This window comes from Solenopsis invicta, chromosome 1 (genome assembly GCF_016802725.1).
Source record: "Solenopsis invicta isolate M01_SB chromosome 1, UNIL_Sinv_3.0, whole genome shotgun sequence".
Classification (NCBI taxonomy): domain Eukaryota; kingdom Metazoa; phylum Arthropoda; class Insecta; order Hymenoptera; family Formicidae; genus Solenopsis; species Solenopsis invicta.
Window position 1 is genome coordinate 25222110 of NC_052664.1, and position 25100 is coordinate 25247209.

Below are 25100 nucleotides of genomic sequence, written 5' to 3' on the forward strand. Positions count from 1 at the left end.
AAAATATTAGTAAAATTATTTATTTATTTAGTAGAGTAAAATATAAAAAGAAGAATTATTTGTAACAGCGGACAGTAATAATTTTTTTTTTTAAACAAGTTTCTTTAAAAAATCATGACAAACGTTACAATTGTGCTATCCGAAGCGAACGAACAATATATTTATAAAAATAATTGGCTAAACTAAAGAAAAGAAGCGATCGATTATCTCTGTGTACAATATAAAATCTATACTATAAATACATTTTATTATCTCTAGCTAGAAGAAGAAAACGTTTCTTCGCAACATTTCAGGTAATAATACGATATCGATTTGTTAATAACGTTGATTGTTTGATAGCCTAGTATAAAACACATAAATAAAAATAACAAAGTAGCGTTAATAGACGTACTCGTTTTTGAGGCAACGATCTGCTTTTACGTATCGCTGGATCGATTTGTTTTTACATAGCGATTCTAGCGTTTTTACACGCGATGATGCGTATAATACAATATTCTGTTCTTCTATCGATTTAAAATTTCAACGAAAATACGTGTGTGTGTTTTCGTAATTAAGTAACACAATCTTTACAATGACAGCTCGATTTGGTGGGCGCCCACCGCGCATCAAAGGACCCATGCAGCACCGAAAATGTTCAGAGGTATTTCAGAAATAATTCAACTAAAACATTTTATAAAAATTGCGAATATGTCTGCAACATTTTTAAAACTCTGGAGTAAGAAAATGTCAACGATTCTTGCATTTGAAATGTTGTAGAAAAGTCACTGCAAAAAATCTGTAACCTTTCTGAAATATTACCAACAAGTTACTGAAATGAGTAAAATCTTTTTGAAATATTTCTGAAGCATCACTTCTGAAATATGTATAATAAAACGAATGCATAGTATATATAGGACAATGATCTTTTATTAAGTAACATTTTTGTATCTTACTACATAAATTAAAAATTTACAGTCCATAGTTGGACAACATCCATCCATTTTCCTGTAAAAATTTCCAAATAAACTTTTCTCAATTAAAAAAAAAAAACTTAGAGTTAAAACATAAAAAATGCTACACGTTTAGAAGCATTTCGGTTGTAACATTTTATATAAAATTTTGCAGAATCCTTTCGGAATTGTTGCACATGAAATGAGAAACCTTTTTGAAAACTTTTTCGCAACAATCGGTGCTGTATGAGGAGAAGAATGCAGAAGCAAAGGGGGCGGATATGAAAATAAAATCTTTTTATTTATAATACGGTAAAACCTTTTTACATATTTATACATGTATTTATACATATTTATACATATATATATCGCTGTACCGTAATTGACGCTAACGCTGACGCGAGCCAGAACTCGTCGCGTCGTTGTACAGTCCATATCTTCACTCGCAGTCTTGTGTATCACGCGTAAAAAAAAAACTGATGAATGCACTTTAGGAACTTTATCCCGTCCCCGACAAATCGAAGCCGAAGTGCGATGCGAGTCGTACGAAGTTAACGTTATTTCGGTCCCTCGGCTTAGTGCCTCTGAATGCGTCTTGTATTTTTAGGTGCACTCATTTAGCAATGATCAACTTCAACTACGTATCACATCGTCGTCGTCGTTTCTGTACGGAGAACGATTCCCGTTCACTTCCACTCTCCCTCGGTCACTTCATCAGCCTGTTCAACAGTTTTTGTCGTACAAGTTTTTAAATATCTCACGAGAACTTCTTGATGATCTGGCGGAGAGCGGTGTAGGTGCCCACAACCAGGCCTAAGGCTCCGATCAGTACCAGGCACATATTTTTCACCACCATAAGCTTTCTCTCCTTGGGTCCCATCACTTTCCAGAAGGCGCATATTTGTATGATCGCTGGGAAAGCCAGTCCCAGGCCTGATAAACAAAAAGCGCCGAATAGCGATATGAAGAGATCCAACTCCGGGACTGAGATCGCCAGGCCAACTGAAACAGGTCGCGCAGATCGGCAAGTTAATTGAAAAGGGTCATTCAAGTAAATTTTTTTTTCGCTGTCAGAGATACGATACTACAAAGGATCATCAATCGAAAAAAGTGCCAAACTAAGAGAACTGAGAGAAATGACATGTCAATACGTGAAGCAAAAATTCTGCAAGACTCTAAAATAGTAATAATCATTGATAATATTTAATATTCCTCTGTTCAATATTCAAACTTATCGCTTAATGTGTTAGCTTTGAAACAAGTGTCGCGGTGTTCAGATGTGGATTCGATGATATAATCTCATTCGGAATTATATCCGTCTATATTCTTCGATTTAGCGATAAGGTCGAATGTACTCGAAATGTACTCACAGGTAATCAAAATTATGACAGTCCTGATTACATATTCCCACACTATTTTGAAACGAAATTTCTCCATGTAGTGACTGATGTACTCGTGCCACACGATGTCGATGGCGACATAACATTGAATGGGATGCGTGAAGAAGATGGCGATGGCGAGAAGCATTTGCACTGCAATTCCCAGCGGCTCTTTAGAGGGTAGATTAAGCGTAATACTGCCCTCGATCTTGTCGCCATAACATATGTACCCGAAAAATCCCATGCCGGTATACATCACGACTATGATGCCCATTGAGACGTTCAACACGCCGAATGGTGACATGAAGGATCTAGGGGTTTTCATCTCGTTTTCCAACGGCATGATCTGCAATACGAACGGAAAATATCTGTACAACTGAACTTATTTTGAATATGCTTTCAGAAATAATATGAACGTAAAAAGTTTTAACTAATTTAGATAAGTATTTTCAATCTATCATATTCAAAGCTATTATCTTTATACGTGGAAAACTACGATAAAGAGATTTGTGCTTTAAAAGTTCCAACAAAGGTGATGTTAAGTGATGTTTTAATAACGGTTTTTTTTTACAATAGTTTTTTCATTATTATAAAAGTATTGGAAACTTTTTTTCTTTCTTGTGTAATTGAAGAAATAATCTATAAATTAGTTTTACTTATAATTTATATAATTTATATAAATTTAATTTTTTATTTTTTTTTTATTTGTACAAGTTTAATTATTAAATATTGCAGTGTAACAATCTACTTTATAACTTTCAGTGCTGGTCTAACCATCCGTTTGTCAAATTTTTCAAAAATGACTTAATTTTTTCAAACTTTGTTTTCGTCCATAGGACACTATAAAAGACCTTAGCTTCATCAAAACAAAATATGAGTGAAATTAGTTGACTTGGAAAAGCTTAACTGTCAAGGTTAATACAATTTTTTAACAAAGTTCATCAATTACAATAGTTTCTTGCTGCACTATTTACTTACATGCATCCGTTAATTATTTCTTAGATATTTATTTATTATTTACTACATTATATAACTATTATACGATTCTTTTGTATGTGAAATATTAATTGTATCTGAATCGATTACTTACCACGCCGATGGCTTCAAGAGCGAATAGAACGGTGCCAAAGAAGAGCGGGAAATTCGTAGCTTCCCCGAATGCCACGCGATTCTCGAAGGTCAGCGTGTCTCGAAAGATAAAGTAGAGCATGATAGCAAATCCAGTGAATATGATGATATTCGCTAGCGTCGAGAACGGTGCCAAGAATTTCAGATTCCTAATGTAATTAACTAAGATCAAGGGTAACAGGAGAATCGCTATGTATATGTTCAAGTCCCATGTGACAAATGTGCTCAACCCCTAAAAAACAAATAATTTGTAACGTTATTATATTTTAACAAAACACATCGATTCAAAATTAACATTACTAGCTGTTTTTTTTACAACATTTAATAAATAAATTGCCTTGGATTGTGAAGGATTTTATTAAGGCATTCAATCTATGAAACCTAATGAACGTTTGTGTTTGTGAGTTAATTTTTAAATACGGTAGTAAGACATTTAATGCCTAACCAAAGAATTATGTCTATTGAATTATCAAAACGTAATTATTTAACACTTAACAAAAGAATTTGCTACTTTTTGAGTAGTGTTAAAAGAGTTTAATGGTTAATAAAACCATTGTATCTTTGAATTATATCCTTAAATATATATGAGCTTAACATATCAAAAGAGATAATAGACAACTACGTAGATCCTATCTTGTAGATTTTTTATTTCTAGATAAATTCTCGATAAAAATTATTTATGATAAAAATTGATATGCTGCATGCTTTTCATGCATCATCGCATTCAAATGAAGGCGCTAGCAAGTTTGAAATTCTTTAACTTTTCATTTTCGTAACTTAACAAAAAGTACCGAAAAAATGCACGATGCTGTAGGTATTTTACAACGCACTTGAGTAAATATTGACTATGCAGATCTGTAAAAACGACGGAATCTTCAAAATACTTCAAGTCCTTGGAAGGATAACGAGGCTACTCAATTCCGTTAATACGACTAATCATATTGACAGCCATGTGCCGAGAAGAATGTACTCAGCACTTCTGTCTCATATCACGTTGCACTGACATTGAATACGTGATTAAGCGCTGGATTTGTCGAGGCGTATACGTATATACATACCGTCCTTTTTTCTCAATGCGATCTTGATCATCATCTTTCCTATGCACGTCCTCGACAGTAAACTTTTCGCCCCAGTTTACGACACTTACGTGTTTCAATCACGTAGCATCTGAAAACATAACGACGCGCGAATGATTTTCGCCCATCTTCTCATTCATTCGGAATTTCGTTAAAAATTGAATTGGCGTTTGCGCGATACGGCGAGATTTAAAAGAAAAGTGAATTGAAACGACAGAAAAAATATCGATAGTGACTTGCTATTATTCACCGTGGTTTTTGTGTTGATCTTATTCAACTTATCGTTATTAAACGTGCAAACTTTTTTTCCTGAAGGACTTACTCATTTTAATAAAAAAAAATAGAATAATAAAATCAACACGAAAAGTTGCTCGTTAAAATAGGCAAGTCCTTTTGGAAAAAAAAATATATATAATACATAAATAAACGTGAAAGCTCAATAGATCACAAGCTCGTACAGAAAAAAAAATTAATATCAAATTAACAATCTTCGTTTCATATATAAGCAAGAATCTTCTTGGAAAAATTTATAAATCTTAAACAGACATAACTTGCTTACATGAAGAGGAAAATTTTCTTTGTGTAAATAAATTTACACTGTTTAAGATTATAAATTCTTTCAAGAAGATTTTATATTCTTGCTTATATATGAAACAACGATTGTCAATTTGATATTAAATTTTTTTCCGTGTAAATCACAATGCCATGCTATATATCGTTCGTGAAACAACATCGAAACATCAGCGTAGCTTAGATTTGTAATCGTTTCTTCGTAAGGCGTAAAGAAAATGCAATTATTAAAAATATAATTATATCGTAGAATTTGCAAGACGGGCAACTGCTTCGAATACAATTCGATTAATTCTTTAACGAGTGCCAATTTTCGTACAATTCCAAATAAACGTGAACATGAGTAAAAAGATTTCACAATGCGTGCGTCATTGTATCTCAGATTGCTAATTTATGCGACCGACATAACGTGCCGCATACCCTTCACACTTTCGAGTAGGAGAGGAGAGAACGCAAAATAAATGTCGCCATGTTCGTCGCGTACGATTAACGACGTACATTAACTAAATTTTTGTGTCACCATTACAGAATCGAATACACGTTCGTGTGCCATTTTCTATATTCGTCACGATTCCAAGAATTTAAAATTGCACCTGACGATATGTCAAGCGGCGTCGTTATGAGTAGATTTGTAAATCGCTGGCAGGTCGTGCGCTGTTCGAAGACGCATCGACGCCACGCAGTCTCTCGTAAATATTTAAGTTAATTCGGCCCACTGCTGACGATACTGCTGTTGCATCTGTGACGTGTTGTCGTTAATTACGCCTCGGTTTCAAGGGCAGGCGGAAATGGGCGCGTTACCGCGTCGTTTAACAGCTTTCGTTTATCGCTGTCGAATCTAGCCTTCGTCTTACGTAAGATCTAACAACGTGCCGCTGACATGCAATCGATAGAATTCACCCTTGAAAGTTAATGAACCTGCGTTTAGGCGAATTGTATTTGTTATGTAAAAAGATAATTATGAATTAGTGCTGTCGTCAGCTATTAATCATCGTTCAGTCGGGAGGTGTACACTCTTGCGGGCTTATTCCGTTTCTCGGAGAAATTATCATTAATATCGGCTTGTATTTGATAAAAAGAGAGAACAAAGGAATCACTCTATTATATATTGTGACGTAAATCTAAATCACCTTGAAGATTGCTATTTAGAAATTATTGTTTGTAATCCAATCGCGACGATCGTGACGATAAGTAATGGAAGAATTTTTCGTTAATCGAAATACTCACGTGATCGATTGTATCGCTACAATAGATATGTAACACTTCGTGGCAATCGGCCGTACGTTATCAATTAATTGCATGCTTTGATTTGATATTTTATTACACAAAATTAATCTACGAAAGTGCTATCTGCGCACATCTATAAAATAATAGAAATGAAAGCTTAGGAATAAAATAATAATAATCGTTGAAAATAACTGGAAAAAGGGATTTTTCCTCAATATAAAATGTATTAGGTACCTGTGAAAAAAAAGTCTGCGTAATAATATTGAAACTGATTTTAAAATTCTCTTTAGAAATATTAAAATCTTTAAAATTACTCGTGTCATTTATGTTTGATTTAAATTAAAACGCCATTAATTAAAATCTCAAGTAATCACTTCATTTATTAGCGTATTCATTACTAAATTATTGCTTAACTCGCATTAAATTGTCTCGAGTGAATAATCTGCCGCGCGCCGCCGGAAACTTTCTTATAGGAATAATTTATTCAATTGCTTCTAAGAAATCTCTCAAGCAGGCATAGTAAGCCAGACTGATTGGCTCCTACACGGTTGGAAAATTTGTGCTAAGTTTGTGCATCTATTACATGCGCTAACATGGTCCACTCGAATTTTGGTGTTAATTTACCACAGGACGAATTAAAAAGTAACACAAATGTCATATACAAAATTAATAGAAAAAAAAATGTAACACTTTAATATAATTTGGAAACATTGTGGAAACATATTTTTTCTATAAAATTAATATTTCTAATATATCGACATGTACATTTTATTCATTTATTTTAGAATTAACATTTTAAAACTACATTATTTTTATGTTATTAGTTCACTTATCTAATTGTATTATTTTGACATTAAGAAATGTTGAATATCAATTTAACACAAAATATTTAAGTAACACAATTACATCATGTTAAATTAAATTAGAAAGGAGCGTTTTTAACATAAATACAAAATGTTTCCTACCATGTAGAACTTCTTCGTTAATTAAGTTCTCAATTAAGTCTTAAATTCTTATACATTATTTTTTCGGAATTTTTTGAACATTGAAATTGCAGTGACATCAAAGTTTCTTTATGTATTATATAAATAGCTTTATTCTCTTATTTTCTCCAGTCCTCTTTTTTTTATGAAAAAATAACTTTATTATATATTCTTTGATGTATATATTCGCCATTTTCAGGCACTGTAAATCTATTATTTTTCAACGTTTACTATATTACTGGTACAAACATTTACCAATTATGTTTATATCTGATTGTGAGTCTTTCAAAATTCTGTTCAAATAAAGATGTAATTAAGAGATAAAATTACCGTGAATTTTTAATGTTATACTAATACAATGATTAATATTTTGTGTCGTAAATATTCCGTAATTAAAAAAAAAATTTATATATATATATATAATTTATTATATAATCATATAAAGTAGTTATACTATAATACTAAGTGAATTATTATACTATGTTTATTAAAAATATTACATTTTTATCATCTGAAAATTGTATCATATGTAACATTATGTCATTTGTATATTCTTCTTCATCATCTCTTTTTTTCAATATATTTCCACTTATAATTGAACTTCATTCTCGAGTGCCTTACGTATGCCTGTTCCGATACTTGGACTTGTAGTTTAAGAGTACCTTGATATTTACACATTTTAAGCGATTAATGTGATCGACTTTGTACACAGTTCCGTTCACTTCACATCCGACCATGAAGTCGCGGCAGCGAGGCGGTGCGCTCGCTCGCCGCGAATGCAGGCGACGGCATTCAGGTTCAACGCGGAACGCACGCGTTGCCATCCATTGCGCACTCTACTTAGTTGCCGTAATAACATATGTGTGTCGTAACGATAGTTAACTATCTATTACATCGCGCGCTACGCAACGCCTTCCAATCCGCGGCTAAGGTGTCGTCCACATAAGGCTTAGCGCCGTCGTATATATCGCGAAATTGCATCACTTCAAACGCGCCGCGGTGCAACTGCACGGTTTCGCAGCGGCTGCACGCGAAAAATTCCTCTTCGTACATGGAGCGTATTTCACGAAATATATCCGTCGAGCGTACGAGCGTATTACCAGTCAAATCACTCCCCTTATTTCACGCGTGATCGAAGTGTTCGCGACTCGTTCGACAGAAAAATACATTGATTTAACTGTTTGAAATTCTAAACGGCTGGATGAATCGCAGGAATTCGGCCTTTCCGTCTGCCACGTGCAATGGCATGTTCGCACGTCATTTGAACGCGCGTTAACGCTCGAGCATGACTTACGACTCGTAAGGAAAGTTAAAAAAAAATTCTTTTGCGTTATTATAGACCGTATAATCGTTATGTGAACGGTACTTATGTTAACGCCTTCACGAGCGACTCTTATTTCCACTTGATCTTACACTGATAAGATTCCATTCGTTTCGCGTCGCTGCAACGATTCTCGTTGCGACCCCGGCGAGATAGTGAAATACCATAATAAATCATTCGATGAGGATGCACTACACTTCGCATGACGAATATACGTGAAATACAAGAATGTGTGATTGGCGTAAGTCTATTTGTAACTTCCACACGCTCTTATCCACGTTCTTATCATTTAATGCCAAGATGCATTAGCAATTATGAAAGCAGCATTTTTTTTTTTTTTTTTTTTCCAGAGAAATAACTATGAGGATGTCATACAATATCTCGTTTTGTAACTTCACGCACGACGCTGCTACTTACATTCACCCGAGTCGTCTAGTGCATACGTGCCAAACGTATTAACGCACTTAGGATTCTTAAGATGACAATCGGAAAATTGTTAAAACTAAATAGCGGTTACTTTTGTAACGAATGAATAGAATAAAACGAATTGAATATTATTCTACAGAAGAGATCTCACATTTTTATTAGCATGTACTGCCAGAAGAATATATATTTATAAACCTATAAAAAATAAATATTATGGTAAAGTTAAAAATTTGATTAGTCAGTTCAATAGTACATGGAAAAAAGAATTATGTATTAACAGTATTAGATCTAACAGAAGTTTAATTGAAAATAATTTTATTCAATAACAGTATTAATAAAATAAATGTGTTACGCTCTTTTTTTAATAAAATTTTTTTCCTTAATATTGTTACCGAATCAACAAGATTATTCAATTAGATGTTATTAATACAATATCATTTTATTCAATGGATCAACTCGTCAAACTTTTTTAGCTTTCCTATGTTTATTTTTGTAGGTCTTCAATACAATATTTTTTTTTGCGTTATACATTCAGATCTCTTTTTCATAATATTCATTTTTACAAATTTACGTATACATCCTTTTGGCGTTATGTGCTAATAAAAATTACTAGTTTCTTCTGCAACATAATGTTCAATTCATTTCAATCTGTCTCAAACTCGTTATAAAATAATAATTATTTTTAGCAACTTCTCGATCGGTGTTATACAGACATAAATGATCGAATATGATTCGGATCGACAAGGTCTGTGAGGTAAACTGCATTTACGTGAAACTCGGGCAAGTTCGCAAAAGAACAACTCGTATTTTCGCTCTCGACATCTCGACAACATCGTCGAGAATGTCGATGACCGCCCGTCTGTGTTAGGTACGATTACCTTGATTCAAGCATACGTGCATTAATTATCGGCGACTGTCTACTCGCGTATTCTCTCTTACAGTGTATTTCCCTGACCTAGATTATTCCCTTTTCAGCATATGCGCCGTACTGCTGTGGCAGATACGCGACATCGAATTGATTGGTGCATGAAGAAAGAGTCCAAACGAATTATCGATGGACATCGTGCAAACAAAATGCGCGAAATGAAATTAATCACGTTCCTATTTGAGATGAATTACCACGAAATTATATACTGTACAAACGTGCGTTGACCCGATAATATTTCACTAAAAACATTTATTAATAAAATCGATAGCCGATCTGCTTAGCTCAATATTTGACTGTTTGAAGACAATATAATTTATTAGAATTAAATCTTTTTATCAGCATATATTATCAGTATGTCATCGATAGCGTCACCGTAGACAACATAATTTATTAGAATCAGATATCCTTTTATCAGCATATATGATATTATCGGTATGTAATTTCACAATCTTATAATATGAGAGATACGCTTAAAAACATTTTTTTAATGTTAAACGTGACGATTAAAATTCTTCACGATCTATATCTCTCGAAAAATCGCATTTTTGGGACTAACGCTCACTTAAACTTAAAAGTATCAGCATTGAAAAGCATAATGTATGAAAGCGATAACATGCGAACGGAAAAAACAGAAACACTCACCGATTGCAGATTTCTAGCAATGAAAACTATATAGACGCAGCAGGTGCCCATTTGATAGATCAACAGGAAGACGTTTATTATGTGTCTGTAAATAGAGAACAGAAGTTGTTCATAACACAAATGTTATTTAAAAGTTCCGACTATGATCTCTAATTACAGCTTCATTATTCTAATTGTAATATATCGCAAGGCGGATAATGATTGTACAAAGTAGCATTAAAGTATAGCATTACTTAACAACATTATTTATCGCATTCAACTATCAAGAGCAATTATTTTTCAATGCGCACTATTATACAGGAAGCAAATATGAAGGATTCTACGTTCTGTTTTTTGAAATTTTAATTTTTTCAAAAGCGTACTCACACGGAGGCTTTGGAGAACCGCCTGAGGATCCTCGGTCCCTCCGACAGAGCGGATTCCGCGGTCGCCGGATACGTCATGGACGGTATCCTTTTCCTCTTGCACAGTTCGTACTCCGAGCGAACGAGAATTCGCATGCAGTATATACAGAGGAGTCCTATGATGATTGTAGCTATTACGCCGATAACGTATCCGGCGTTGTAGAAAGCCTTCGGCATCGCCAGGATGCCGGTACCTAAACTACCCTTCACCAGATGAAGCATAGTCTCTGCATTGCTGAAAAATCATGAAGGAACCGAACATTCGCTACTGTTAATCGAAAAGGTGTACCCAGACAACACGATGTCCAAATGTGTTTAAAATCGGAACGCAAGACATCTTCAAGATTTTTAAGACAAATATATCAAGAAAACATTTTAATGACGTCTAAAGTCTCGCTTTTAAATGTACATGTTGTCTGGGATGGGTTTTCAAAAAAAAAAAAAAATATATATGTATTTTTGCGATCTAATTCTAAATTCGCTGAAATTTGTTATAATTTAATGGGAAATGAAATTAACACTGGATGAATATTATATTTAACAATTAAAATATTAGATGATTATATTAACAATTAATATGAGTTATTGACAGCCTTACAATGATAATAATTAATTTAGATTATGACAAGTATGCATACCGCGATTTAATCGGGAAGACGTTTTACTGAGTCACTCGATTTGATTCAGTCTGATTAGAAAATTACGCTAATAACAACTGGCACGTATGAGGAAAACGTCATTTCACGCGCCAGAGAAGTAATACGAGTTATATAACGTTCTTGGTTACCTTGGAATGAGAGACTTGTATCGTTTTTCACTTTGATTAATTTTTCAATAAATCGAATGACATTCCATTAAATCCTGATTACACGATTCAGCAATGTGCCAGACAATCGGTCGTGTTTTTGTATAAATTTTCATTAATTAGAAAAAATTGGCAAGTACAGAGAAGCTATCATCAGTAACTTTACTTATCGAAATGATAAAAAAGATAGAAAGAGATGTATTATGTATGCCGATATCTTTAGAGATCGAAGATGTCCCTTTTAACTGTATCACGATGAATCACTTTACACATCCTTGAAACCATCAAATGTCTGAAGATAGCATATTCGTATCGTTAATCTCAAGTGTTATCGTCACATATATAAAATATCTGTCTCTAAATTCTTTGAAATGGAAATCCAGCCGGATTTTCACTCTTTTAGAGTGAGATTCTACTCCAAAAGAGCGAAATTCCATTCCAAAAAATTTAGAGAGTAAAGTAAAAAATCATATATATATATATATATATATATATCTATATATATATATATATATATATATATGTATATATATATTCCAAAAATGTACATATTTTACTATATTTTAGTTTACTTTAAATATTTTTTACTGAATTTTTAAATACTCAAAAATAATTAGTAAGTATAATAAAAGTAATAATACATGATCTATTTAATATGCATGCAGCAAATTTTCCAATTTATCCATTTTCCATTATCACGTAATATTATAAAATAAATCAACGTAGCGCGTATTTTAATTACGGAGAGAACTTACGTAGTCGGATGCTCCACCACTCTGTAACTATATGGATCATAATCATCTTCCTGAGTATGTACGCTCTTCTTCTTTTCTTCGAGTTCCAGAACGTAAATGCTGTCATTCTTTCCATTCAATCCGTAGCTGTAAAAATGCAGCCTTTATACAAATTTTACGCTCTAAGCCTCTAAACGAGCACGTGAGTTGAGGTTTAAACGTTTGAGATACAATGATAAAGCAGCTAGTATCGAAATAACTCGCGTGACGATATCTTTCTGTGTACTAATTTTACATAATAGCGTTCTTATCTTACATTAAAGCTAGAATATAGAGATCTTGACAAATAATTCATGTACGGCAGAATATATTGTATATGGTGGTCTATTTTTTTCTATATTTTCATAAAATTCATCATTAGATGAAACTCACCCCTGACGCTCCTTAGATGAGGAAGACTTTTTTAGATTTTGCAGGGTATCCTGCAAAAACAAATAAACTACATAAATAACAATAACATAAAGTACAAAAAAAACAAATATTTATAAATATTGTATTAATTAAAAAATGACATTTCAAAATTAACAACTTTTCAAACGTTAATAAAACATTTTTAAGTTTTTGAATTGAAATTATAACGTTTTAATTAGGGTATTAAATATGCGTAAATTTTCTTTACATGTTATACTTTTAATTATGTGCAAGTTAATTTATTATATATTAGTTTGTAGGATCGATTTTCTTTCATTATTTCAAATAATGCTAACGTGTAATACATCAACTTTTTTTTCCACTCCAAATCAGAATAAATATTAATAAATATAACGATTTTGAATCTTTCTTTGGATAGTTTTCAAGATATTTATCATTGTCGCGGACTGATGTTTATTGCATATCATATATATATCACATTGTTCGTATGCACTTACTCCGACGATACGTACGACGTTATACTCGGATGATCGTTGATTTTAATTTTACTATCTACTACGTAACACTGTACATATAATAGTTATGACGATTCTAGGCAACAGTTACGAGAGGATGTTGTCGCTTAATGAGTGCACTTCTATATATATATGCCTACATATATATATGTAAACATTATAGAGCAATTTGCAAGAAGGTCGCACTTTTATGCATTTTCCAGTATTATTACAGTCGCGCGATATGCATCGAATTTGAAGTAATTTGCGAGTTTTTCAGCACAAGTGTACTTATATAAAGCTACGTTGAAATTGTCATACTCCCTGGCACAGCATAACAAATACGAAATTATGAAATAATGATCAATAAACATAAATGTCGCACGGCTGCACATTGATTAATCGATTGGAAGCAAACACGCGAACGCTTGTTTTTGAATGATCCTGTAATATTCCACGCATACAGCTGTTACGACATGGATGGTTATAGATAGCAATTTAATAAGGAAGTTTCGTCCGGCTTTTTCCGTCACGTCCAATTGTATATTGACCGATTGTCTAACGTCTAACATTAGAGCACTAACGTTGCTTTATCTCAGTTGTGATAAGTAACGAATTATCTCTTTGTCTTCGTTTTCGTACAAAGCGAGTGCCCGTTTCGTTGTACACGCGAAGAATTAGGTTTATGTGGCTTTTGAGCACAGTTCCTGTGGTTTGCGTGAAGAAAAACCACAGGAATTCAATTCAGAAATGCAACAACTGTTAAAAGTTCGCTTGATTAATTTCCAGCAGAATCGTACAAATCGATTTAAAACTCACTCCTCTCGTGATTTTGAGGCATAAACTGTCGACTGATGAATTTCCTTTCTCGGTGACTTTCGTGCAAGGAGAGTGCTTGTTTCATCGCACGCACGAATAATTAGGTTTATGTGGTTTTCAAGCACAATTTTTGTGGTCTGCGTCAAGCTTGTAAATTCAGAAATTCAATGAATGTCGAACGTTTGTTCGATGCGTAACCATACGAATCGCGATTCAAAACACATTCTCCGCGAGTTTAAAGCGTAAATCATTTAGCGATGAATTTTGCGGTGATTCTCATACAAAGTGTGTGTCTATTTCGTCATATGTGAATAATTAGGTTTATGTGGCTTTTGAACGCAGTTTTTGTTAATGATTATTCAAATATAATTAATAGTACAAATTTTTGATGCGTAAATAAAATTTATCATAAAAAAGTTACAAAGCTCACTTTGCTTAATTTTTTAATCCGAGTAAAGAAAGACTTGTAAATTTTCAGAAATTCAATAAATATCGAGCACTCGTTCAATTTTCGTCGTAGCCGTACAAAATGGCGACTCGCAATAGCAATCTTCTCGCAAGCCTAAAGCGTAAATTGTCAACTGACATCTGCATAATTCCCTGCGGTTCATACATCTGCTTTACGGGAAGTTTAAGTCGTAACGTGATGAGCACGAGAAAATTTTCTTGCGCCGCGGCATGCAAACGTACAAATTGCATAATGCGCGGATACGACCATTTAATGCGTCCTTCAAAATAATACCACGCCCACAAAAGTACTGATATGCATCGTTAACGATACGTACGATTTATATCGAGCAACGGCGGGAGATTCTGTCAGCTACTAGCGATGCTATTCGTCAATGATCAAATACTGATATAGATATTCGATTCGCAAATATCTACGCAAAAACTTGCCGCTATGTGTCAATACACGATGTTGGAAACGCGACATCGTATCTGATAATATATCTTTTTCGCGATAGAATCTCTCTTGCTTCGAAACATTCGCAAAATAAGATCTCACATTTTTATTTACACCGCATTAAGATTCATATAAATATGACGACGTACTTTCATATAAGTTTTACATTTAGAAATTGACATTTTCGAGATTCGTATTTTTTACGATAAACACATATTCAATAACAATTTTGCATCGAAAATTTAATCACGGTCGCCTCGTATTGTTCATATAAATATAACAACGTGCGTTCATTCTTTTTCACAGATTTCTTTTAAATACGTTTAGGGTGTAAACGGTATTTCGAAATTCGCATTTCCTTGCGATGCAAATACATAATAACAGAATTACTGTGAATTATGAATTCGATGCTATTTAAGCGCATTGATTATAATTTATTAATAGCGGTTAGCGTTAATGATGTGTCAATGATGTCTCAGTCGCCGAAGAGAAAATATGATCAGCTTATTACCGCGTTATTTGCGTTACCAATGAGTGCAATGAGAAAAGTATTAACTCCCTCGATAAACACGACAATCGCTGATGTGTCAAAGTATTCGGGTCTTTGTCTCCTCGAAAGGAAAATTAAATGTTTACTGCATATGCCAATTAGCGGCGGCGATAAATTATTTAAACAAGATTACAGATATGTGTACATTTCTTAATCGATCTAACACATCTCGCTCATACGTCTTCGCACAGTTGTCACATTGGAACGCGCGCTTGTTGGATGAATCGCGCGTTCCACGTCCGATTAACGATCACGTTTAATGACGGTTTAAGTTGTGTAAGCATCAATACGAAAATTAGCATAATACGCCGTAAACATTGTTCGGCGGGCAGGTGGATGCTCGCGTATCTCTGCCTATCTTCTTCGACGCAAAATGTAAATTTCTTTATCAACATTTCTGTTAGATCCATTTATTTTGCGATATTAGTGCCTCATATGTGTTGTATTATACTTGGGAATCTCTGATATAATTCCAATGACTCTCGTGCGCGTATTTGACGTTTACTTTTTACCGCCGTCGGAGCATCCGGCGTTTATCGCTCGACAAATAACTCGTCTATGCGATATCAAAGCGAAATTCTTCCCAACGTGATGATAATTTATTTCACACTACCGAATTTGTGCCACTATGAGATTTATATCACATAGTGGCTTATACGTATAGGAGTTCTACGTTTTTCTTCGAATAAAAATATATATAAAAGTTTATTATTACAGAAGTTGAAATTAATGTATGAATAACTTGTAAATTGTGATTATAATTAATTTCTATTGGGCGTAAAGTTAATTTATATTTCAAACTACATTCACACAAATTTTCAATCTCTGTGCATACGTAAGGCTTCATATGTATAACATAATATTATACATATAAATCTTTTAATATTCCAAAAAATCTATGATCAAACAATTGATAATCTTTCTTAGATCGATGGCTCACAAACCGCAGTCCTCAAAAACAAGTCTTTATATATAATCTGTACAATTCATATACGTTATACTAAACTGAAAAGATATTCATCAATTTATATGCGAAGAATAATAGAATAATCAATTAATTAATTAAAATAAAATAAATTAAAACACGTAAACAGCTATAATAATAATAATAATAATAATAATAATAATAATAATATTAATAAGGCAGGGAATAAAAAAAGAATGGTGCAAAGTGGAAATATTTAAAGAATTGGATACATAATTGTATTAACTCTTCGCGTGGTCAATTATCAACCTGCTGCAAGCTAATGATAATTGTTACAATGCAATTGTTAATTTTCGGCGTTCGGAAATAACCGGGGATCGTTATCAAGGGGAAAAAAAGACGATTATGCCGTTAAGTTCTTGATATCGGATAGGTGACGAGATTAGAGATGGAAGAAAACCGACGGAATATTACGGAGTTTGGAAAAATTCCGTGATTAGCGCACGCTCTACTAGGCGTGCTAATTGTTCGTGCCGCTGAAAAGTAAGTTGCGACACGACTGAACGAGATTGCCTTTGGCACAGGCAGAAATGTCAGAAGTACTAATAAAAAAAATTAGCTTTTTTTTATTACGTTATAACATTATCTCTACCGTAATAACGTTTGAACACGTGTCCGCAAGTACTAAGTAGTAATCAAACTTGATATGTTTGCCGTTGCATTCGACGAATTGAGTTTGAGTAAACGATAAAAGGCCGATAACATAGCGATGGTCATAGTGAAGGTGGCCAAAATGACGTGATAATACGACGACGTAATGAATTGTTGATCGACGGTAATCACTGTTAATCAATAACAAGGTTTACAGTGTATTCTGATATAACAGATTGCACGGTGTCGCGATAACGTAAAATGCATTCGAAAAATTCCTCTAACATTTTTGTCGGAGCGTTTATCACAAGTTACAAGTTGTATCATGCATTTTAATGTATGATAATTTTATGATTTTCCTGCATTTTCTTTCAGTTTCCAAACAGATTCCTTGCGACTTCCTCTGATTTTATTACATGTACAAATATCTTAATCCTTGCAATATAATTTTACACAATTTTACACAAAATATATTATATAAAATTTAACAATAATATGATATTTTATCTAATAGAATTTGTCTATGTAGGTACTTGGAGCTCGCACATTATATGAAACAAAAAAATGTATAAACTCAAGTGTTTTTAATCTTTTAATATCCGTTTTAAGCAGTAAACAAAAGTGTTTGTACTTATCAGTATACTCTTGACACAATCTTAAATCATCGCACAAGGGTACAAAGGTTTTACAAGAAGGTACGTATTTTCGTAGTTTTGCTCGTAGTATCTCAGCTATCATGGAAATACTTCAACTACGTCATAATTTATCTCATTACCTTCTTCACGTTTATAAAGTTTTTGAGATATCTCAAGAGTTTTGGTAAATTACACAATTATATTACACTATTTCACACGTGCGTGTAAAAAAAACTCGATTTTCTACGTACAAATTTTGAATTACATTGTAATTTCCAGGAAACAAAAGCTGCAATCCATAGTATGTTTCTTTACTTTAATAAAGTTTTTTAAGTATACGAATGAAACGTTTAAAAAAGTCAACAGAAAAAATTTATGAAGCAAATGGCGGGCTTCAATTTTTCTGATGTGAGTTACACAGCAAGAATCAATCCCTGACGAAAATAAAATCACAGCGTAAGTCAAATGTAAGGGGGACAGTGATAGATTCGGAACTCGTACGAAGTGTAAATTGAAACAGTGAAATATAACAGAAGCGTATAGTTGTTAAAACGCTTTCTTTATGTGATTCATTGTTCCAATTTATACTACCTAGAAGTTTCATTCACGCTTCTATCAGTCTTCCCTTACATTCCCTTACTCACACTTTGATTTTTATTTTTATCAGAGATTAATTTAATTTAATTATTTTTATTTATAATGTGAATAATATTAATTACTTTAATAAAAAAAGATTTTTCTTTTGGACGTTGTTGAAGTTGTATTGTTTCTCATAGCGTTAAGCTCAAACGTGGAATTTTTAGGAATATTTCACTTGACTACGTTGCTGATTGATCAGAGTCATTCACAGCAATCGGTATTTAGAGTTTTTCCATTGGGACAATCAATCAGAAAATTGCATATTAAATATTGGCAATTGATAACGTGGACAATCGAGTCTCATGCGGAATTTTCTCTATGAGTTTGTTCACGTTGTTCATCCGAACGCGCTTGTAAATCGTCTAGAGATATTATCGAGATAATCACACTTGCGACATCTAAAAGATAAAATATTTTAGTGCGATAAAACTGACTTAATCTCCGTATTGTTTTCATATAATCTCTGACAATGAGTCCCGGAGCGAATATCGACTGCGTTTACACGGTTTTAGCCACGGTTTAGCCTACGAAAGCTGCTGCGTTTCCTCGAAACGATCACAATTATGACGAATGCCTCGGGATGTTGAGATCATTCCAATATCATTACGCGATCCCACATTACAAGTCGAGCGCAATTGTAATCGAAGGCCTTCAGGAATTAGCAATTCAAAGCACGCGTAATTTATATTTTCCGCGGATGCACAGTGTCAGTGAACAAGACAGTAGGAAAACAGATGGAAACAAGTGGAAACAGACGGTGGATGTCCACAAACGGTTCTGTTCTGTTTTGCAGATCGGAATGCGTTAAAAAAAAAAAACAAAGAATAGAATAGAATAGAATTTGTTTTTACGTGAACTCGAATAAATTAAAATGAATTACAATTTTTAATTTATGAATTTGAATTTATTTTTATTTGCTGGGTTATCCACAGGGTTGGACAGGTTAATATATATATATTTTTAACTAAGATAAGTTAAAGTTAATGTCTCATAAAATTATTAATTTAATTTAATTTAAAGTTACATAAGAAAATTAACTTAATTAAAAGGTACATTAAAATCAAATTAAATTAAAAGTTAATTCTGAAAATTATTAATGTTAAATTAAAAATTAAAAAGTTGTATTTTTTTATTTTAGCACTAAGATCTAGTTAATGACCGTTTGAGTTTGTTAATTTATTTGTGTATTTTTTTATTATACTAAACTCAAAACAATTATGATATGGATCATCCAATAAATATTTTCTGTATATTTTGTAAATTAAGTTTATATGAAATAACAAAGAAATATTCATGGAGTTATAAATTCATTCGAATTCCAAATAATAAACACATTCCATGTTGAACGCTTGCTATTTATGTTAAATAATAATTAGAATTAATTAGAATTTGCATTTGATACATTTGGATTTACATCCTGCGCGGATTGCTTATTTTTTGCTCTAATTTAGTTCTTGTTTCATTTTAAATCCAAGCCTTCATTATCATTCTTATAATTTCAACGTAATATTGTGTTTTAATTCCCAGTGTGGGAATCTATTTTTTTCTTTTACAAAGATTTGCAACTTAGGAAAAAAATCAATAAGTTAAAGTTTATGTATTTTAAAAATAAGCTGAAGTTAAAAATTAATTTATTTACAATTAAATTAAATTAACAATTATTTAAATTAACCTAATTTAAATTAACAGTTATTAACTTTTCAACTGTATTATTTAACTTTTAACTTTTAACTAGTTTCTATATCCAATCCTGCTTATTTATACACATCCATCCAGCTTTTTTTTTACACCTAATTACATATATAATTATATATGTATAGATTTATTTCCGTGTTTATAATATCTTTTCTTTTCCTCTCTTCATTAACACCTCTGTTTTTAACTACAGCCAATCCTCCTGTCCTTATCTTTCTAGAAGAAACAAAAGAAGAAAGTCCTGGGGAAGAACTAAATGTCAAAGAGCGCACCGAGAAATGCCACGGTGGAAACATGCACAAGATGTGATTTTCGCGCCGCAATTTTTCCCGTTTCGCGACACAGCGGGCGCGATTTCGCTTCTGACGTTCGACGTACGTGTCATGCATTTCCGCCGGAAGGCAGAGGAGCCGCGTGCCGATCCGGCTTGCGGCCGATTTTAAATGTCCGCAACGCGCATAGTAATCGCGCATAGAGAGGTTGCGAGTGGTAGACCTCGTTGATCGGCCGATCGTATATCTATTACACGTGGTATGCGCCGATCGAGATTGAAAACCGATACCCGGGGCAGAATTTCAAGTTATCCCGGGGAGGACTCAATCGTGAGACCGCGACCCCACGTGCCGATCCTCTCATTTCTTTTTAGTTACGTATCCGGCGCGACGCTTTCTTCTTCTCTTCTCCTTTTTCCGAGGATTCTGAGCTTGCGGTATCACGCCACTTTTACGATACGATCCTTCCGAGAGAATGCAACGTTTCCCTGAGAAGAGAGGGAGATTCTCTCTGTAAACGGACGCGGCTTGTTTGCGGCAAACACATTCGCGAGCGTGATCCTTATCAACGCGGCAGCATTTTCGGTAGCGGTGCGGCAGAAGTGATCCGCGCTAGATCGTTATCGGTAGGTTGCAACTTCTAGAACCGGTGCGCCAAGTCGGTACGGATCACGCTGACAGGCTAAGTAATCATTTTAAGTCAGATAATATTATTACTGGAGGAGACGCGCCTCTCTCTTATTAATTCGCAGTACACTGTCGCGACACGCTGCGAAGGTAAACAGAGAGATTAAATTCGCGTTACGAAAGAATTCGACGACGAGAACGATAGCGTTATAGGGATATGGGTGCTGAAATTAAATTTGAACGTTCCGCGCAAAATTTACGGCGCTAACGAAAGGTCCAGACGTCCCCCGTCTTTGTCCGGAGACGGTTGAAAAGAGCAGGGGAAATTATTACGTCCGATAATCGATGAGGAAGATACGATGGGCGCAGCGTTTCCTGTTCCGCGATCGACAAAAGTTATTACGTAACGCTACTGTGCATTTGTACAATTTAAATGTGTGACGTTGCACATTATTAGATTTTTATACATTTTTTTTTATTTTAGCATGTATACGCCGAGAGAAAAAAATTGTTTAATGAAGAATATATTTTCTTAAAGCTATATATTTTGATGCAAACATTTGTTTGTTCAGTTTAATGAGTAAAAATATTTACTTTTAGGTAAATAGGCATTACCTTAAATATATAATTTTGTAGTTTTACATTTTTTTTTACATTTAAATAATGTAATTTTACAAATAATACCTACTAATATTATTAAACTCAATTAAATTGTTTCCTTAGATTAAAAAGTCTGATTATGTTGAATATGAAAACGGTCTCACAGTAAATATTTTTTAAACTGCAAGAAAAAATTATTTGATTAAAAATTATTTCATCATTTTATTTACGTAAATGTCTCAATTAAGAAATTTTTAACTTGACTGCAAATAAATAAGCTATTATTGATCTACCGAGTAAATAATTTTGTTTTGTGTTGATTAAAATTTTTTTTGTTTTACGATATTTTTTTCTTTCAGTGTATTTATTCATTACGATATTAAGATGTGTATAACTACGTTTACCTTGCCTTTATTTTAATATTTATTTATTTAGACGTTACTTTAGATGTTACATTACACATTATTTTTTATTTCAACATATTTTGATGTTATCGACTTCGGTAATTATATCTAGTTTTTTTATAAAATACAAAAATACGTTTATTAAATCACTTTCAGCAAGGCTGCCAGTTAAATTTCTAAAGTAATTTCTTCTCGAAGTTAATTTAATTCATCGGGGAAAAAAGACCCTTCGACGTCTAATATCAAGCGTTTTCCATAATTAGGCCTTCCACAAAATATGCGCCAAGAAGAAATCAACTTCGCAAGGTCGTTCGAAAAGTTTACACAAGCCGACGTTAAGTCGAGGGAAAGGCGCAAAACCTTTAGACCACTTGGAACAACAATTCGGATACTTTCGAATAATCGTTGCGCGCTTGATCGAACAGGTATTGTACCCGGTCGCCTTCGACAGCGCGAGGAGAAAAAGCGGGGAGAGAAAAAAAAGCGGTGCCTGAAAAGAGTCACGGGAGAAGGACACTTCGCGAGAGCGAGATGCCGAGTCGGCGGAGAGCCAGTACAGTTCGTTTATTTACTCGATATTTCCTCCTTGCGCAATAATTCTAATCGCCAATTATCGTCGGTGCGAACGTGCGGAATGGGGAGGAAAAAACCCGAACGGAAACGACGCCGTTTGAACCGTTTCGCACGTCGTTAACGTCGATAAACGAACGATTGTCCTTCGTTGTGCGAAAGTTTCGTTCGTGCAATATGGATAGAAACTTTCCACTCCCGTGATCGGCTCATGATCGAACAACCGTCGCGCAACCGCGAGGACGTCGAAAATATATCGAGTGTGCAATAGTTACTCGCAAGCTTATTATTATCCCTGTTTTATAATCTGGTCGTCGCTATAAAAAAAGATACCACGCAGTACGCTCCGCGGTATGATTTCAATTGTTGCAGCTCTCGCTGCTGAATCGGTGTGCAAGCTCTTCCGCGCGTTGCCTGCGAAATGTGATTCACGCAAATTGATTTATTAGCACTTCATATTTATTTTCAACGGCCATAAGCGTGTAATGTTATTTAATATTAAATAATATTCTTGAAATATTAACGAAAAATGTTTATACGTCCACTCCTAATAATATTATACGAAAATTGCATTAAGAAGTAAATAATATTATTTACTTCAATATTTTAAATTATCGGGAATGTTATTTAAACCTTTAAATGTAATAATTATAAAGTTGATAAATATCTTATCTGCATAATAATTTACATTAATTTTTGATCACAATATTCGTAGAACATTTGCATGTTCCACGGATATTAAAGTAATATACTGCGAATATTATGTAAAATCGGACATATAACATTAATACAACATTTCCATAACATTAAAAAATATTGAATAATATTCTAGGAATACGTTGTACGTTTATAAGGAGGTAACATTTTGCATTACTGTACAGCATTTCATTTTCTGATATTATGCACGTCTAGATAAACCTTCCAAGATAATGTTGCGCACAACGTTGCTGCTATAAATTTGTATAAAAGAATGAAAGCAACGTCGATTTTGAACGAAAGATAAGAATAAAATGTGAGAAATTACAAGATATGTAATTTATTTCTTTTCCATGAAAATCTAATGTCACACGAGTATTATTGCTGTAGTATTTTGACGTTTGAAATCGTTTGTCTTAAGTCTCGTGTAAAAACGTACTCATTAAAATTATCTTAATGAAACGTTGCTCGAACTGTTTTGTATGCAAATTATTCTTAGCTTGACTTAATTTGCAAAAAAGAATCTGTTCGTTTGGCAAACTTTACAGGTATAAACGAAGCATTAGATAACAGTTTTCAAGGAAAATTTGCACCGATATCGAAAGGTTTTTCCAAGTAATATTTTTCTGACGCAAATCGTACTTTTCTCGGAGAAAAATAGTTGGTAAAAATTCGCGTGGCTCCGTTTTCGTGTTCTTCGCACACTTCACTCCGCTACATTGAAATATAGAGTTTAGTAATAATAATGTAGCTTTGATAAAATAATTTCAATTAAATGTTTGATTATATTAACTGAATATTGAATTGAAACTATCTTCCCAAAGTTTAGTAACCGTTGTTTAGGTTTGATTATTACTGGACTCTTCTTTCAGTGTACTTTTACCGTTGAGAAAAGAGCGAAAAGTGTTTACGATTTTATACCGAGAAGATACTCTGTTTGCCCGCAAAATGATTTCGAGGACAACGACAGGCGTGACAGCATAAGAACTAGATGAAAAACTAGAAGAATGTGTCGCGCGCGAATCATCGAGGGATTCCCTCTCCCTCTCCCGGCTCTCTTTCTCCCTTCTTTTGAGAGAAGCCTATTCTGTAAACTATTCCGTGCTCGAATTGATAAGTGTCACAAATCGTTATAATAATATTGACAATTTGAATTTCTCTTTTTGATCATTATAAACACACGCACGCGTGTTCCGCATTTAAAATCCAACGCACACTCGTCTCATCCACTCACCGTGCTCGACGTAAATCCCAAATTGTCGTGCGACATCCTGGAGGATGTACCGCTAGCTGTTGAATGTCAAGTCACCGAGTGGTCCTCGCATGCGACGGACGTGCGACAGGGTGGATGAGATTCGGAGGTAGGAGGAGCGAAATAAAGGGGTTGATCGGACGGAGCAGCGCAAGGAGCAGACGAGAGAGAGAGAGAGAGAGAGAGAGAGAGAGAGAAGAAGGAGGAGGAGGAGGAGACGAGAAGTGACGCGTGTCGAGACGATTTAATCTCTGAAGGTCCGTTGCATTGTGCGCCACGGCAGGTACGGCCGCTGCAAGTCGACTGGTCTGATTTAGCGCGAAGTATTATTTATATAGTATCGCGCGCGCGGTTCGCGTGTACGGCTCGGGCTCGCAGTACCG

General features: G+C 33.9%; 1 protein-coding gene across 1 annotated transcript; it reads right to left on the minus strand.

Moving 5' to 3' along the window:
- Positions 1-1209: 1209 nt before the first annotated feature.
- On the minus strand, positions 1210-25019 carry LOC105202041 (proton-coupled amino acid transporter-like protein CG1139). The gene is made up of 8 exons (XM_011170398.3): positions 24700-25019; positions 12985-13034; positions 12574-12699; positions 10976-11248; positions 10610-10694; positions 3399-3668; positions 2300-2654; positions 1210-1931 (listed from the first exon to the last, which is right to left on the minus strand). The coding sequence occupies exons 1-8, from the start codon at positions 24733-24735 to the stop codon at positions 1687-1689; spliced, it is 1440 nt and encodes a 479-aa protein (XP_011168700.1). The 5' UTR covers positions 24736-25019; the 3' UTR covers positions 1210-1686.
- Positions 25020-25100: the final 81 nt, after the last annotated feature.